This window comes from Macrobrachium nipponense, chromosome 19 (genome assembly GCF_015104395.2).
Source record: "Macrobrachium nipponense isolate FS-2020 chromosome 19, ASM1510439v2, whole genome shotgun sequence".
In the NCBI taxonomy this organism is placed as follows: domain Eukaryota; kingdom Metazoa; phylum Arthropoda; class Malacostraca; order Decapoda; family Palaemonidae; genus Macrobrachium; species Macrobrachium nipponense.
The window spans coordinates 64200555-64217531 of NC_061088.1; the positions used below are offsets into that span (position 1 = coordinate 64200555).

General features: G+C 43.4%; 1 protein-coding gene across 1 annotated transcript in view; it reads right to left on the bottom strand.

The window, feature by feature from the left end:
• Positions 1-815: 815 nt before the first annotated feature.
• The window catches only part of LOC135217549 (thioredoxin-related transmembrane protein 2 homolog), a 30350-nt gene continuing 14188 nt past the window's right edge, over positions 816-16977 (bottom strand). Inside the window, exon 3 of the mRNA XM_064253517.1 lies at positions 816-1859. Coding sequence (XP_064109587.1) covers positions 1755-1859 — 105 coding nt within the window. The 3' untranslated portion in view covers positions 816-1754. The remainder of the gene's footprint in view (positions 1860-16977) is intronic.

Below are 16977 nucleotides of genomic sequence, written 5' to 3' on the forward strand. Positions count from 1 at the left end.
CCAAGCAGCAATGGTGTTGGGATCAAGAACTTGGAAGCTTGGACCAGGATCAGGTGGAATAGTTAAAGGACTGGGAATGGGTGAAATAGCAGTAACAGAAACAATCTGAACTTCAATGGATGACCAATTCCTGACTAGCAGTCATTCTGTCTTTTTTAATACTAGCCTTCCTCTGTCTATCCCTTGTTAACTTAGATAGATGAGAAAAAGTTTTCCATTCTTGCTACCTCAGCCCATACAAACAATATAAGACTTTTTTAATGAGCAATTTTGCCCCCTACAATTAATGCAAACTGCATGAGCATTGTATTTTGCAGATGTTAACCTTGTCTTGCAGCCTTTGCTGCAATAACGAGTGCTAGATGCACTAGTGTCGGACATCGTTGGTTAAATGCAAAGTCAAAATTAGTAGTCAATTCAGTCTAAATGTTTCTAAGGATTATCACAATCCCCAACTAAATAAATGCTAAATGGCTACCAAAAAGAGTACTTCACCAATTTCTCCAAGAAAACCGCAAAGAATCCAAATTTTGAACCGGCTGCCGACTCACAACCTTGTTGTGCCAGCAGAAACAAATTGAAATACCTGGCTCCGTTGTTTCTCTTCTTCCTGAAAGTGGGCAGGACTGGTAGTTACCAAAAACCAAAACAAATGCATTGCTAACATGAATTTCAAATTTTAGCTGTCAATACTAGAAACTATGCAATAGCTATGTACTTACTTGGCAAGTTACTTATGCAAAAGTAAAAAGTTCAGTTCATCTCACTTCAAAATTGGAAAATCAACTGGTTTTTAATGAAATCACACTGCAATATAAGCATGTTGCTGACTTAAAATATTTTATTAACTTAAAATATTATTGTAAACAATTCTATGAACACTTTGAATCTTACTGAAATAAAGATGATAATGCATTCATTATCAACATGTACAAGAAATATCTAATAAAAACAATGCATCCATTATCAACATGTACAATAAATATCTAATAAAAACTAATACACTTCCATGTAAATTTCAAAAACCAAAAGCAAATGCTCAATGTAAATGAACTATCAAAATGCCACTGATTGATGTGGTCAATTTACCCGTAAAATACAAAGGGCAAAACATTGTTCGATAATTACTTTTCACATAAAAAAAATACACCACAGTTGAACTGAATAATCAGCTCATCAGTTACAGTACCTGCCTCTATCATTTTATTTACATTATTTTACAATAACTATAATTGCTTCAACAGCACCAGAAAGTACATTTAAGAAATAATGGCTTCAACACACAAAAGTAAATGATATACAAAAGATATGACATCCTGGAAGTTATATTATAAACACAAATAGTACTAATACAAGTAGCAGTTATAAAAAATTCTACACCTACACAGAACTGACTAATGGCTTTTCATATTGGAGTTTTGTTTACTCCATTTGTGACTAAGTAATACCACAGTAGTAAGATTCTGAATCTAATATAACTACAGTACAGTACTACTATTCTACAATACTAGTCAAAAATTATGTAAAACCTAAATTATTGAAAAGTGAAAACAAATTGTATAGATGAAACATATGCTGTTTGGAGACTGTTACTGAGTATGAAATAAATGATATTTAATAATATACAGATCTATTAAAAAATTTTTGATTTGGTACATGGAAAATTATTTCGACAAATACCTATAAAACCCATGCCATACTTACACCATTATCTCTCAGCAACTTAATACAAGTATGCATTACTGCATAAACTCTTAATCTGATTTCTTATGTTCTTCTTTTTTACCCCGTTTTGCTTCCAGAACCTTCTTGCGCTCCATGTATAAGTTATTCAGGTCAAATGCTGCTTTGATGTTATCCTGTAACAATTAATGATTTTGTAATCAGGACCAACCAGTTTTATAGCAACCTTGTGATCAATTGGTATTTATAATACTTAGATCTTGTAATTCATTCAAGACTGCCTATGGAAATGGAGTTCATTCCTCAGTGACAAACATGATATTTTTATGATAAAATAAAGTTTCACATATACTTACCGAACAGTTACATAATCAAAGCCCACCCACCTCCCCACAGATGGACGTGTCGGCTAAACGAAAATTGACGGTAGAAGGCTAGCAGTACCCAGGGTTCCCGGATGTGGGCGGGTCTTGTATCACCTATACTTAAGATAGCAACGCCGCTGGCGCCAACAATTTGAATTTCGACTGCCGCAGGTAAGAAGCTATAAGCTATGTAACTGTTCGGTAAGTATATGTGAAACTTTATTTTATCATAAAAATATCATTTTCACATAAGTGACTTACCGAACAGTTACATAGCTGAATCCAAACTACCCGGAAGGAGGGTAGATGGACTACATAAAAATGACAGTAAGACCACATTAAACAGCAAATGTTGCAGTACCCTACCTTGTGAGAGAGCAGCTGCAGGAGAATACTGCCTCTGGTTGGCGCTCTCATCACTCGTAGGAGACGTGGCAGTATAGGCCAGGTCGTTCCTACTTAGTGGGATTTTGTAACCATGGACAAGACCGTTGGTTGACAAAATATTAAAAAACAGATAATGCCCTTGCCCTGGGCTTCAAAAACCAGATAAAAAACAACAGACCATCACCTATACCAAAAATAATGACAATACTCAAAAAAAAGAGTTAATAAATAAGAATCTGGAGGTTTCTCCAAAGTACTATGAGCCTCCAGTCTGCCCACGAATCAACAACCTATAACAAGGCGAGGAGACAGTAGAGGATAGAAAGTTCCCCTATGTTTCCTTTCCCAACACCATGCCCGCTACCGACAAAGGACCCAATTTACAACAACTATCATAGGTAGCCTCTACATTCTTCAGGTAAAATGAGGCGAACACAGATCTCGATCTCCAAAACGTAGATTGAAGAATCGAGGAAAGCGACATATTGTGCTTGAAGCTTAAGGATGTCGCCACTGCACGTATTTCATGTGCTTTCACCTTAAGCACATTTAGAGTCTGATCTTGGACTTGAGAGTGCGACTCCAGTATCAGACTTCTCAAAAAGAACAAAATAGCGTTCTTGGAGAGGGGTTTTGCAGAATTCTTAACCGAACACCAAAGTCGGTCGGAATTACCTCTAACGGATTGTGTCCTTGACAGGTAACATTTCAGAGCTCTGACAGGACATAATAAATATTCTTCGTCCATCGGACCCACTATATTAGATAATCCCTTAAGTACAAAAGATTTAGGCCATGGGTTAGAGGGAGATTCGTTCTTTGCTAAAAATTCGTTAACAAAAGAACAAACCGCATTACTATTTTTGAACCCCACCTCTTTGTGGATGGCTTGTAACTCACTCACTCTCCCTGCTGTAGCAAATGCGAAGAGAAAAATTGTCTTCCTCGTTACATCTCTCAAAGACGCTTCACGAAGTGGCTCGAATCGTGAAGACATCAGAAAAGTTAAAACTACGTCCAAGTTCCAGTCCACACTATCCTTCTTGGATACTTTTACTGTATTAAATGATTTAATTAAATCTCCAATATCCTGGTTAGAGGAGATGTCAAGCCCTCTATGCTTAAACACTGAGGACAGCATAGCTCTGTACCCTTTAATTGTCGATACCGACAAGTTCTTAACTTCTTTAAGGTACAGCAAAAAATCAGCTATTTCTGTCACAGAGGTTTTAGAAGACGAGAAATTATGTCTTCTGCACCACGTCCTAAAGACTCCCCACTTCGATTGGTAAAGCTTGGCAGAAGAGCTTCTTCGACAGTTAGCAATAGCCTCTGCCGCTCTACGAGAAAACCCCTTAGCTCTGACGAGTTTCCGGACAGTCTGAACCCTGTCAGTGACAGAGCGGACAAATTCTGATGATACCTGTCGAAGTGGGGCTGTTAGAGTAGCTGAGGATACTGAGGAAGAAGTCTGGGATGGTCTATAACCAACTTGAGAAGGTCTGGGAACCACTCTTTCCTGGGCCAGAATGGTGCTACCAGCGTCATTGACACATTTTGATGCGAGAGGAACTTGTTCAACACCTCTCTGATCATTCCAAATGGGGGAAAGGCGTAAACGTCTAGACCCGTCCAATCCTGAAGCATTGCGTCGGTCTTCCAAGCAAGAGGATCTGGAACTGGGGAACAAAAGATCGGAAGTCGATTGTTCCTCGACGTGGCAAACAGATCCACTGAAGGTCTTCCCCAAAGTTTCCAAAGTTCCTAACAAACTTTGTCTTGCAATGTCCACTCCGTGGGAAGAACTTGGTTTACTCGACTGAGTTCGTCCGCCAGTACATTTAACTTCTCCTGTACAAACCTCGGAACGAGGGAAATATCCCGATCTTGAGACCAGAGAAGGAGATCTTCTGCAACTTTGTTGAGGGAGAATGAATGGGTTCCTCCCTGATTCCTGATATAAGATAGAGCGGTAGTGTTGTCGGAGTATACTGCCACTCTCTTTCCCACGACCAAAGGAGCGAATGCTTGCAGACCGAACCAAATCGCCTTCAACTCCTTCATGTTGATGTGATTCAACCTCTCTTTCTCTGACCATAATCCTGAGATCTTTTTGGTTCCTAGGAGAGCACCCCAACCTCTGTCCGATGCGTCTGAGTATAATTCTAGGTCTGGGTTCCGTAATTTCAGGGAGAGACCCTCTTGCAATCTTTCCCTCGACATCCACCATCTCAAGTCCTTCTTGATCTCTTCCGACACTGGGAACGAATACGTGTCTGGTTGAGACTTCCGACACCAACTCGCTTTGAGAAAAAACTGAAGAGATCTCATGTGAAGACGACCCAACTTTACAAACGTCTCTACTGATGATAACGTCCCTAGGAGACTCATCCATTCCAAGGCGGAGGAGGACTGACGGTTCAGGAATTGGCTCACTTTTTTGAGGCAAGATTCTATTCTTTTCGGGGACAGAAAAACCTGAAAAGTCTGAGAGTCCAGAATCATCCCCAAATAGGGGATCTTCTGGGAAGGCACTAATTGAGACTTCTCCAGGTTGATGAGAATTCCCAACTGACTCGCTAATGACAGTGTCTTCCGTGAATCCTTCACGCACTGTGTCCTCGAACTCGATCTGAGAAGCCAGTCGTCCAGGTAAAATGCTGCATTTATGCCCAACATATGCAGCCATTTCCCCAATGGAGCAAGAACACGAGTAAATACTTGAGGGGCCGTCGAAAGGCCGAAACAAAGGGCTCTGAATTGATACGTCCTCCCTTCGAACACAAATCTCAGGAACTTCTTTGAACTCTGGTGAATCGGCACATGAAAATAGGCGTCCTGCATGTCCAGGGACACCATCCAATCGCCTGGGCGAAGTGCCGACATCATAGAACGATTTGTTTCCATATTGAACTTTGTCTTCAGCACATAAAGGTTCAATGCGCTTACATCTAGCACTGGCCTCCAACCTCCCGAGGCTTTGGGAACTACAAAGAGTCTGTTGTAGAATCCCTGAGAACTGTCGAGGACTTCCTCTACTGCTCCCTTCTTGATGAGTGCATTGACCTCTGCTGCTAAAGCCAAAGCCCTCTCTGATCCTGGAGAATATGCTGTTAAGCTGATTGGTGTATCAGAGAGAGGAGGATCTAGAACAAAAGGAATCGAGTATCCCTCTCGAAGAACTTGCACTACCCATTGCTCTGCACCTCTTCGACTCCATTCTTCCCAAAGATGGAGTCTTGCCCCTACTTGCACGTGAAGGAACGGCTTCTCACTTGTCCGAAGGTTTGGGGGGGGTTTCTTTGAGGACTTGTACTGTGGACGCAAATTAGTCCTGGGTCGTTACCACTTAGGTTTATTCCCTCGAAAGGGATGCTTCTGAAGAGGAGAAGACTTTGCTCCTGTCGGAGTAGGCTCTTTCAGACGTCTAGAAGACTGAAGAAGGAGATCATTAGTAGATTTCTTTTCTAAATCCGATAGAATTTGTTGAATGGTTTCTTCAGGGAAAAGGTGAGATTTACAGAGAGGAGCAAACACGAGAGCCGACTTCTGGTTATTAGTGACTCCTTTAGACACGAAAGAACACCACCTTTCTCTCTTCTTCATCACTCCCATTGTGAAAAGGGCTGCTAATTCTCCCGAACCATCTCTAACAGCCTTATCCGCACAGGACAGAACTCCTAACCAATCTGTGGCAAAATCTTCTTCTAAAGACTGACAGTCTTCAATCTTGCGAGCTAAAGAGGCAATAGTCCAGTCCAAAAAACTAAATACCTCAAATACTTTAAAAATATTCTTCACCAGATGGTCAAGCTCCGAAGAAGAAAACAAAATTTTAGCTGACGAAAAAGCTGCTCTTCGGTGTGAGTCCACTAAACCGGAGAAGTCTCCCTGGGAGGAGGCAGACACTCCCAAAGAAGGAACTTCTCCAGTTGCGTAGAAGCAATACGCTTTACTCTGAAGCTTAGAAGGCGGGAAAGCAAACGAAGCCTTACCTGTTTCCCTCTTCTTAGAAAGCCACTCTGTTGACTCCTTAAGTGCCTGCTTCGAGGACTGAGAAAGAACCAGTTTAGGTAGACACGAATACGCTGTCTTCCTATCTTTAACGAACATTGAAGGCGGTGAAGACGGAGAAGCAGGTTCAAAGTAATCTGGATAAGTGGAAAGAAAAAATTTAAGAAGACTCAAATAAGCCGACGAATCCTTGTCATCTTGATCCAAAGCTTCCTCTTCAGACTGCACGGAAGCGGAGTCGAAATCAGGCTTATGTTGTACCCCGGTGGAGGATTTCAACAAACTCATAAGATCCTGAAAATGCTTCTTAAATGGAGCTAAGGTAGAATCGTCTAACACTGTAGAAGTCGATGGTCTTTCAGTCGAAGAACGATTCTTTCTAACAGGTGAAGTCTCCGCACAACGAGTCGACACAGGCGAACAACTAGTCCAAATTCCTATCGACTCACGGCGAGGGGAGTCGAACGAAGACGAGCGAATACACTTCTCTGGACAGTAATACGGAGTCGAACGAGGCGACCGAGCCGAAACTGCGACGGAGACTCGCTTGGGAGAGTCGAGCGATCGTGAATTATCACGAAGTTTAGTCCGAGATCCATTGCTTTTAGCCGAAAAATGCGACTGCGGAGGAGATTCACTAAATATCACATCCGGAGCAAAACTACACGAAGGTTGAGGACTCCAATGCCTCTTAGACTTCTTAACAGGAGTCGGTGACAAATCACCCCCAAGAATCAAATGTCTTTTTAACGGTCGAGACACCAAATCACTTCGCCTTTTGCGCACTGGCGATTGCACTTCCGAATCAGAAGACAGACAAGAATCACAAACACTAAAACCTTTCCACAGCTCTTTTTGGACGACACCCGCGAATCGACGGAGTCGACGGCTGACCGTGGGCAAACTCCCCCAGACTCCTTCCGACCTCCAGTATGTCTTCTCCCGGTTGCGGGGGAGCGGGACAGTGACCTTCATCTGGGAGTCGAGGGGGAACGGACAACCGCCTCCTCAGGCGCAACATTAACACTTTGCACTGCACTAGATTTCACTGTACTATCTACGAAAGCTTTAAAAGACATTCCTAACTTCATAACTGATTCAGCTAACACTTCGAACTTTTTATCCATCTTAGACTCAAGCAAGGCAATGGTGTTGGGTTCGGAAACATGGGCAACTTGAACAGGAGTAATCAAAGGAGAAGTAGGAGGACTATTAATTGGAGAAATGTTCTCTAATAAAGGAGAGGCAAGAGAAGACTTATTTGTCTCCGAAGGAACAGGAGTAGTTTCTAACCTATTCTTACTACTAGCCCTAAGAGCTGCCTTCCTCTTCCTATCTTTCTCCATTTTCTCAGCATGCGATCTAACCGCCTTCCATCCCTGTTCATCCAATTCTTTACATTCATCACATGTCACATCCATACCATTACAATTTTGTCCTCTGCATTTAGTGCACTTAGAGTGCGGATCGTGACATAACTTAGCTAATCTTGTTTTGCAGCCAGCGCTGCAAAACCTTACAGCAGATGAACTAGAATCTGACATAATTAGCATGTCGAGGAATGCTGTGCTGCCATCTCTTGTTTATATTTTCACTCCATGGACTAAAGAAGTTATTTCTTTATTTGGTTGTCCTTGTTTTTGTCGAGGAATGCTGTGCTGCCATCTCTTGTGTATCTTTTCACTCCATGGACTAAAGAAGTTATTTGTTTATTTGGTTGTCCTTGTTTGATTTTGTTTTCTTAACATGGAGAGTCCCCGGCATTTCTCTAATCACTACCTGACACCTAGCCACCCGTAACAGTAAGTACTGAAAAGACTCCTTTATATAAATTGTTCTATGTATTAGTGTCTTATATAATGTCGTGTTAAAGTGATTCAGTGTTTATAAGTGTATACTGTATAATTAATGAAGATTGTTTGTGTATTGGAAATGTCATATGTTAACCTGTGAGTGTTTAAAGTTTATAGAGTATAACAAGGTTTTACTTCATTGTGCATTTTCTGCATTCAAGAACATAATTATATTATAGTGTTATATAGCTGTAAATATTTATATTTTGCAGAACTCCTTAGACCTTGGTCAGTCTTCTCCATTCTTGATCCTAGACCCTAGACTCTTGGTCCTTGGATCCTATTTCATCTTAAGACGCTCCTGATTCTTCGTCAGATTGTAATCACGTGCAGTACTTTTCCTGATCCTGATTATACTCGCAAGATCTTCATTAGACCTTTATATTATTATAAAGTTCCTGGTGTTATACATGAAGTTTGTTAATTTTGTATGTTTCAGTTTGTAAATATATTTTAAGTTAATAGAATTTTTCATGTTATACCTTTATATTAAAAATTAAACAAGAAAGCTTAAAAAATGAACAATCATATATAATTTTAAAAGAACCAGAGTTCATGGATTATAAAATCTAAAAACCATAACTCGACATAGCAATAATGACGAAAAACTGAATAGAGATAGCTAACTGGCAAGAAAAAACCAAAAACTTGTACATCACCAAACAAAAACCAAAATCCAAAATGGCGACGCAGGAGACTGCAGCGAAAATCTCACAGGTGTTACCCCGTGAGCGGCAGAAACGAAAATTGACGGTAGAAGGCTAGCAGTACCCAGGGTTCCCGGATGTGGGCGGGTCTTGTATCACCTATACTTAAGATAGCAACGCCGCTGGCGCCAACAATTTGAATTTCGACTGCCGCAGATAAGAAGCTATAAGCTATGTAACTGTTCGTTAAGTCACTTATGTGAAAATACAAATTACTGGAGACCAGCATTACACACTTCAAAGGTTATTAATGTTGCAGTAAAATACTATACTACATATTAAGTTATAGACTAAAATCTTGACTATGAGATGAGTTCTCATAACACAAAAAAAAAAATTTTCATACAAGTCTTTGCATCATATTGAGCCCTTCACAGCCTAATTTTTCACCAGTTACATACTTCTTTACTTCTTTGTGTACTGTAAACAGAACAGTACAGGGCTACTTTCTTCATGGCAACCATACGCTGGACAACAGCAACAATGAGATGATAAAAGATAGTCTTTCCACATATGACTGATGGTTCTGTATGGAAAAATACGTTCTAAGTTCTAAGAACTAAATTTGCTTGATCACAAAATAAAATGATATTGTTAGTATACAATAAAGTTTTGTACATACTTACCCGGCAGATATATACTTAGCTATAGTCTCCGACGTCCCGACAGAATTCAAAACTCGCGGCACACGCTGGGTGGCGGGAATAGGAACCATTCCCGTTTTCTAACCAGAATTTTTCTCTTCCACCTGTCTCCTGAGGGGAGGCTGGGCGGGCCATTAATCGTATATATCTGCCGGGTAAGTATGTACAAAACTTTATTGTATACTAACAATATCATTTTTGTACATGCAACTTCCCCGGCAGATATATACTTGGCTGATTGACACCCTTGGTGGAGGGCAAGAGACAGTTATATAATAAATATTTATGAATATAAAAATGGGGAAACAACATACATTGTAGGTGTAGGTATATTAAAAAAACAACCTTGGTTCCTACCTGATATGGAAGAAGACTTCATTGATACTGTCTATGAGTCTGCTTGCCACCAGAGTTTCAGAGAGGATGAGACCTGTGACTGATAACCCTTTCGGATCATGCCAATGGGGGCTTACCCACTTACATGGCAGAGCCTTTTCTTGGATCGTACCAATGGGGGCTGACCCACTTACATGGTAGAACCTTGACCTGTATCGTACCAACGGGGGCTAACCCTCTTACATGATAGAGCTTTAGGTAACTAAGACACTACAAGGAGCATAACAACCAATCCCAACCACCTGACCACACTAACATGTTAGAACTACGATTTGAAAGGGGTCAACTCCTGCACCCTCTTTCAATCGACCAAACAAACGCACCAAAACCATTAAAAACCCTAACATAATAAAACTAAAAAGGATTGGGTTCAGCTCCCTGTCCCAGCAACGAATCCGCAGATACGTAAGCTCCTAGAGTAAAGCATTTATCGTACGTCACTTGAATGTCTCTCAAGTAATGAGATGCAAAGACTGAATTGCATCTCCAAAAAGTTGACTCCACGAGAGTCTGTATAGACAAGTTCTTGTGGAATGCTAAAGAGGTAGCGACTGCTCTTACCTCGTGAGCTTTAACTCTAAGGAGGTTCAGTTGTTCTTCTTTACACGCTAAATGGGCTTCCTTGATTACATCTTTGAAGAAGAACGCCTGAGCATTTTTTGAGATCTGTCTTCTGGGATCTCTAACCGAGCACCATAAACTATCCTTACTCCCCTTCAGTTCGTTCTTCCTCTCTAAGTAGAACTTAAGGCTTCTAACTGGGCAAAGAGCCCTTTCTTGTTCTATACCCACTAGAGACAAAAGTCCTTTTACCTCGAAGGTTCTAGGCCAAGGCTTCGAAGGGTTTTCATTCTTCGCCAGAAACAGTGGTTTGAAGGAACAAAACGCCCAGTCGTTCCTGAAGCCAACATTATGCTCTAAGGCTTGTAGTTCACTTACTCTTTTTGCTGAGGCTAGCGCGACCAGGAATAACGACTTCCTTGTTAAATCTCTAAACGTAACCTTACGTGGAGGTTCGAATTTGGGGGTCATCAAGTACTTTAGGACCACATCCAGGTTCCAACTTGGTGCTCTAATGATTCTAGTCTTCAACGTCTCGAAAGATCTAATCAGATCATGTATATCTTTGTCTTCTGAAATGTTAAGGCCTTTATGCCTGAAGACTGACGAAAGCATACTTTTATAGCCCTTAATCGTAGAGACTGCTAGACTACATTTTTCCTTCAAGAAAAGGAGGAAATCAGCTATATCTGTCACAGAGGTACTGGAAGAGGATATTTTCTGAGTTCTACACCATCTGCGAAACACATCCCACTTCGACTGGTAGACTCGAATGGTAGATGGCCTCCTTGCTCTTGCGATAGCTTTCGCAACTTCTCGAGAAAAACCTCTCGTTCTGACAAGTCCTTCGATAGTCTGAAGGCAGTCTGAAGGCAGTCAGAACGAGAGCGGGCAGGTTTTTGTGATACCTGTTGAAGTGGGGTTGTTTGAGTAGATCGCTCCTGTTTGGGAGAGATCTCGGAAAGTCTACTATCCATCCCAGTACCTCTGTGTACCAGTTTTGCGCTGGCCAGAACGGGGCTATGAGGGTCAGTTTGGCTCCCTCTGCTGCTGCAAATTTCCTTACCACTTCTGATACGATCTTGAACGGTGGAAAAGCATATCCGTCTATTCCGGACCAATCGAGGAGAAGGCCGTCCACAGCAATCGCCCTTGGGTCGGCGATCGGGGAGCAGTAATTTTCCAGCCTGTTGTTCCAATGGGTGGCAAAAAGATCTATATTTGGTCTCCCCCAGAGGTTCCATAGTCTGTTGCATACCTCTTGATGCAACGTCCATTCTGTAGGCAGTACTTGGTCTTTCCTGCTCAGAAGGTCGGCTCTTACATTTTTCTCCCCTTGAATGAATCTTGTCCGGAGAGTGATTCTTCTCTCTTCTGCCCAAAGCAGTAATTCTCTTGCCTTTTCGTAAAGGGAGAACGAGTGCGTCCCTCCTTGTTTCCTGATGTAAGCTAAGGCTGTTGTATTGTCAGAATTGATCTGCAGGACTGAACCTGAGATCTGAGCCTCGAAGTGTATGAGAGATAGGTGAATTGCTGTCAATTCCTTCAAATTGATGTGCCAGGACACCTGCTCTCCCCTCCAGGTGCCTGACACTTCTCTCGTCCCTAGAGTGGCTCCCCACCCCCCGCATCTGAGGCGTCGGAATATAACACTAGCCGAGGGTTCAGAACGTGAAGGGATACTCCTTCGTTGAGTCTGCACGGATTCATCCACCAAAGAAGGTCCTCCTTTATTTCCTTTGAAATCTGGAAGGAATCGGACAGATTTTGGTATCTCTGATCCCAATGTTCTCTTAGGTAGAACTGTAAAGACCTTAGGTGAAGCCTTCCTAGAGAAATGAACTGTTCCAACGAGGAAAGGGTCCCCAGAAGACTCATCCATTCCCTCGCGGAACACTGTTCTTTCTCTAGGAAGGTTGCTACTTTTTCCAAGCAGCGGTTCTGTCTTTCCTGTGAAGGAAATACATGAAACCCCGAGAATCCATCCGAATCCCCAGATAAACAATGTTCTGCTGGGGAATCATCTGGGATTTCTCGAGGTTTACTAACAGTCCCAAGGACTGAGTTAACTTCAATGTCAGATTTAAGTCCTCCAGACATCTGACTCGTGACTGTGCTCGTATCAGCCAGTCGTCTAGATACAAGGATATTCGAATCCCTTCGAGATGAAGCCAGTGAGCCACATTTTTCATCAGTCCTGTGAATACTTGCGGGGCTGTTGAAAGTCCGAAGCATAGGGCCCGAAATTGAAAAACTCTTCCTTGAGCCATAAACCTGAGGTATTTCCTGGAAGACGGGTGTATTGGCACATGGAAATACGCATCCTGCAGATCCAGGGATACCATCCAGTCCCCTGGACGAAGGGCTGCTAAAATCGAGGATGTCGTCTCCATTGTGAACTTCCTCTTTGCTACGAACACGTTCAGGGCGCTCACGTCCAGAACTGGCCTCCAACCTCCTGAACTTTTCGGAACCAAGAACAGGCGATTGTAAAACCCCTGAGAAGAGAGACCTTTTACTTCCTCTATGGCTTCCTTGTAAAGCATCTGCTCCACGAGATGTAGAAGGGCTTGTTTCTTGACAGAGTCCTTGTAATTTGCTGTCAACTCCCTTGGAGTTGTAGTCAAGGGAGGTTTTTCCCTGAAGGGGATTAAATATCCTTTCTTTAGGATGGATAGGGACCAGGCATCGGCACCTTTCTGTGCCCAAGTTTTGTAAAAGTTTAGAAGCCTGGCACCCACTTTTGTCTGGAGGACAGCAGTCTCATTGGTTCTTGACGAACGGCCTTCGAGAAGACCTTCCTCTCTTCTCCGATCGTCTACTTCTGAGAGAGGATCTAGGGTTGGACCTTCCCCGAAAGGGCTGCTGGAAGGGAACTTTCTCCTTCTTCGCTACCTGAACAGCAGGTTTAAGCCTTTTAGCCGACTGGGCCAACAGGTCCTGTGTGGCCTTTTCTGACAAGGTCTTCGAAATATCCCTCACGATTTCCTGAGGAAAAAGGTGACTAGAGAGGGGCGCGTACAAAAGGGAGGATCTCTGCAGAGGCGAAACAGATTTCGTTAAGAAGGAGCTAAACACTGCCCTCTTCTTCAAAATACAGGATCCAAAAAGGGATGCAACCTCATTGGAGCCATCCATAACCGCCTTATCTAGGCAAGTTAATACGCTACCCAACTCCTCCATGCTAACGAAGTCTGGGTCTTGAGACTTCTTGGCTAAAGCTCCCAAAGCCCAGTCCATAAAATTAAAGACTTCAAGAGTCTTGAACAGGCCCTTGATGAGATGATCTACCTCACACATCCCCCAAGAGGCTTTTGCAGAATGCAGAGAGCGTCGTCTTGATGCATCCACCAGTGCGGAAAAGTCCGCATCTGAGGACGAAGGGAGTCCCAGGCCCATCAGCTCCTTGGTGTCATACCACATACCCGGTTTTCCCTTCAGCTTGGAAGGAGGACAAGCGAATACCGTCTTTCCCGCTTCCTTTTTCGATTTGAGCCAGCTCTCGAGACTCTTAAAGAGACTTTCTCATAGAAAGAGTAGGGGTCATTCTGACGAAGGAGGAGGACTTTGACAGTTTCGTACTGGATAATAAAGACCCCGGAGAAGGGGGATCCGATGGGTGTAGAGAGTCTCCAAACACTTGCAACAATAGAGAAGCAAGTCTCTTATAGTCAGAAACTCCTGCATCTTTGGGAATTTCTTCTTCCGACACTTCTTCCAAAGGAGCTGCAGGCGAAGAGGGCTTCCCAGGAGAAAGATCCTTATGAGGAGAACACATTCTTCCCTTTTCTGTAGCTCGATCTGGAGAAAGAAGCCTTTTTCTCTCACGATTCCTATCTGCAGGAGAATCAATATCCACTTGTTGGATATTATCAGAAAACTTGGTCCTATCCTCCTTCCTGCAAGCGTCCTGGAGTTTCCCTATACTCGGGCTTCTGATCTGCTCATTGCGCCTGCCAGGAGAGGCGCTTGCGTCCTGAATAAGATGCCTGAGAGGTGAAGAGCACCTGCGAGGAGAAAGGAGAACATCCTGTTCCTGGCGCCAAGAAGGAGAGGCGCTTGCGTCCTGGCGAGAGCGCCTGTGCCAAGAAGGAGAGGCGCTTGCGTCCTGGTGAGGGCGCCTGGGCCAAGAAGGCGAGGCGCTTGCGTCCTGGTGAGGACGCTTGGAAGGCGAAAAGCGCCTGCGAGAAGAAAGGAGAACCCCTTGCTCCCGTCGCCAAGAAGAAGAGGCGCTTGCGTCCTGGTGAATGTGTCTAGAAGGCGAATAGCTCCTTTTATCTTGGTGTCCAGTAGGAGAGGAGCTTTATTCTCTCCTAGACCTCCTGGGAGGCGAAGAGCCCTTGTCAAAATCTTGGTGCCTACTCGGCGAGACTCTTGAGTCCTTAGAAGGATATCTATCCTTCGAGAATCGTCTGGAGGATGAACGAACGCTCCTACCTTCTTGCGGAGCTCTGAAAAGAGAGGGACTCTCTTCTCTCTCGGAGTTCTTAGACGAACGAATTCTCTCACGAGAAATCCGCGAATAATCAGGCGGAAGGAGGCTCTCAGGTTCCTGGTACTTGTCATGAGAGGCGCAAGAGCCTCTAGAAAAACTCCTGGGAGAACTCTTCCTAGAAGGGAGTTTTCGATCAGCGAGCTTAGATGGAGAGGACATACGATTCATGTCAGAAGCAACTGAAGAAGGTTTCGCTGGGGACGAAAACCTTTCAGGCGAGGAGCGTCTGTTGGCGCCAGAGCGCCTACTATCTGAAGGTTCAGGACTGGAATGCAAAGTTTCGCTTGCTGGCGCTTTCCAGGTTCTCTTAAGAGGGCGCGACTTAGAGGTAGAACTCCATCCTCTTCTTGGAGACGAAGAGTCCGAGTCAGAAAAGCACTTCCTGAGGACGCTTTTGCAATAGCTGTCCTTAGCAGCCTGGGAAGCGGCTACAGGATCTGCCGAAGGGACGCCTGACCGTTGGGAATACTCTACATCCCCCTTGCGGCTTTCGACATTCCTCCTCCCTTGGTCATGGGAGTCTGAAAGAGGTCTAGGCCTAGGAGCAATGCGGAGTCGGTCAGACGCCCCCTCCACTTCACTGGGGACACTGCACAAATCACTGCACTCGTCACTGCGCTTACCTGTATCCTTCATCGCTTGCAGTTGCGATTTTAAGTTGATTATAGAGGCTCTCATTGCAGCCATTTCCGTAGACGCATCCACAGGTTTGCTGCTGGGGGAAGGGGCTGAAACCAAACTATGAGCAGGTGAATTAACAGAAGAGTTAGGAGCTACTTCCTGCTCAATAGAGCAGGATCTACTTGAGCTTCTGATGGAAGCCCTCCTAACTCTATCTTTCTCAAGTTTCCTTACATAAGAAGCCAAGTTCTTCCATTCAACTTCCGTCAAACTCTCACATTCAAGACAGGTATTAGTTTCAGAACAATCATTCCCCCTACATTTTTTACAGACCGTGTGAGGATCCACCGCAGCTTTCGGTAGCCTCACCTTACGTCCCTCTTTCGTACACACTCTAAATACAGGTACCACGTCAGACATTTTAAAGAGTATCCAAACCAAAATCCAAAAAACGGTCCACGATAAGCGTATGCCAAAGCCAAAGATCAATATACATCACCAAAGGTCAAACAGATAATCCTCGGCCAACGAGAAAAGATTCTAAGCAGGAGGTACCAACAACGTTGTTGTTGCTACCGGCGACAGAAAAATTCTGGTTAGAAAACGGGAATGGTTCCTATTCCTGCCACCCAGCGGCAGGAGAGGGCTGGTCACCTGACCTACCTGTCGCGTGTGCCGCGAGTTTTGAATTCTGTCGGGACGTCGGAGACTATAGCTAAGTATATATCTGCCGGGGAAGTTTCATGTACAAAATCAAGATTTAGAAGAGAAGTCACTCAATATCATGATGATGTGAAGACTAGCAAAAGAGCAATCTTCATTGTCAAGCACTGAAAAGACTATTCTTGAAACCACTCTTATGATACCCTGCAGGACTGCAGAGAACTGGTCTCTCGGAGCAAGTTACCTGACTGCCTAATTGTTTCAGAGCTTGTGAATGGGCCGACTTGTTACATTTTGACCGCAGTAACTGACAGTTGCTTCTGATATTATAGATAAAGAAAGAAGTCAGCAATCATGGAAATTGAGGCACTGAACAAATTAATGCCCCATTGACTGTGCCAGCCACTGAATTTGCCCCACTCACCTGTTACAGATTGACAATGAAGATGCAGCACAAATGAGCAATGGGTGCAGCAGAATTGGATTTTGCTTAATCTAATATGAAGAGTCTACCTTAGCTAACCTAAGGAAATAACAATTTTAGTATTCAATAATGTTCAGGATTTAGCTGAACCTAGTGGAATTATA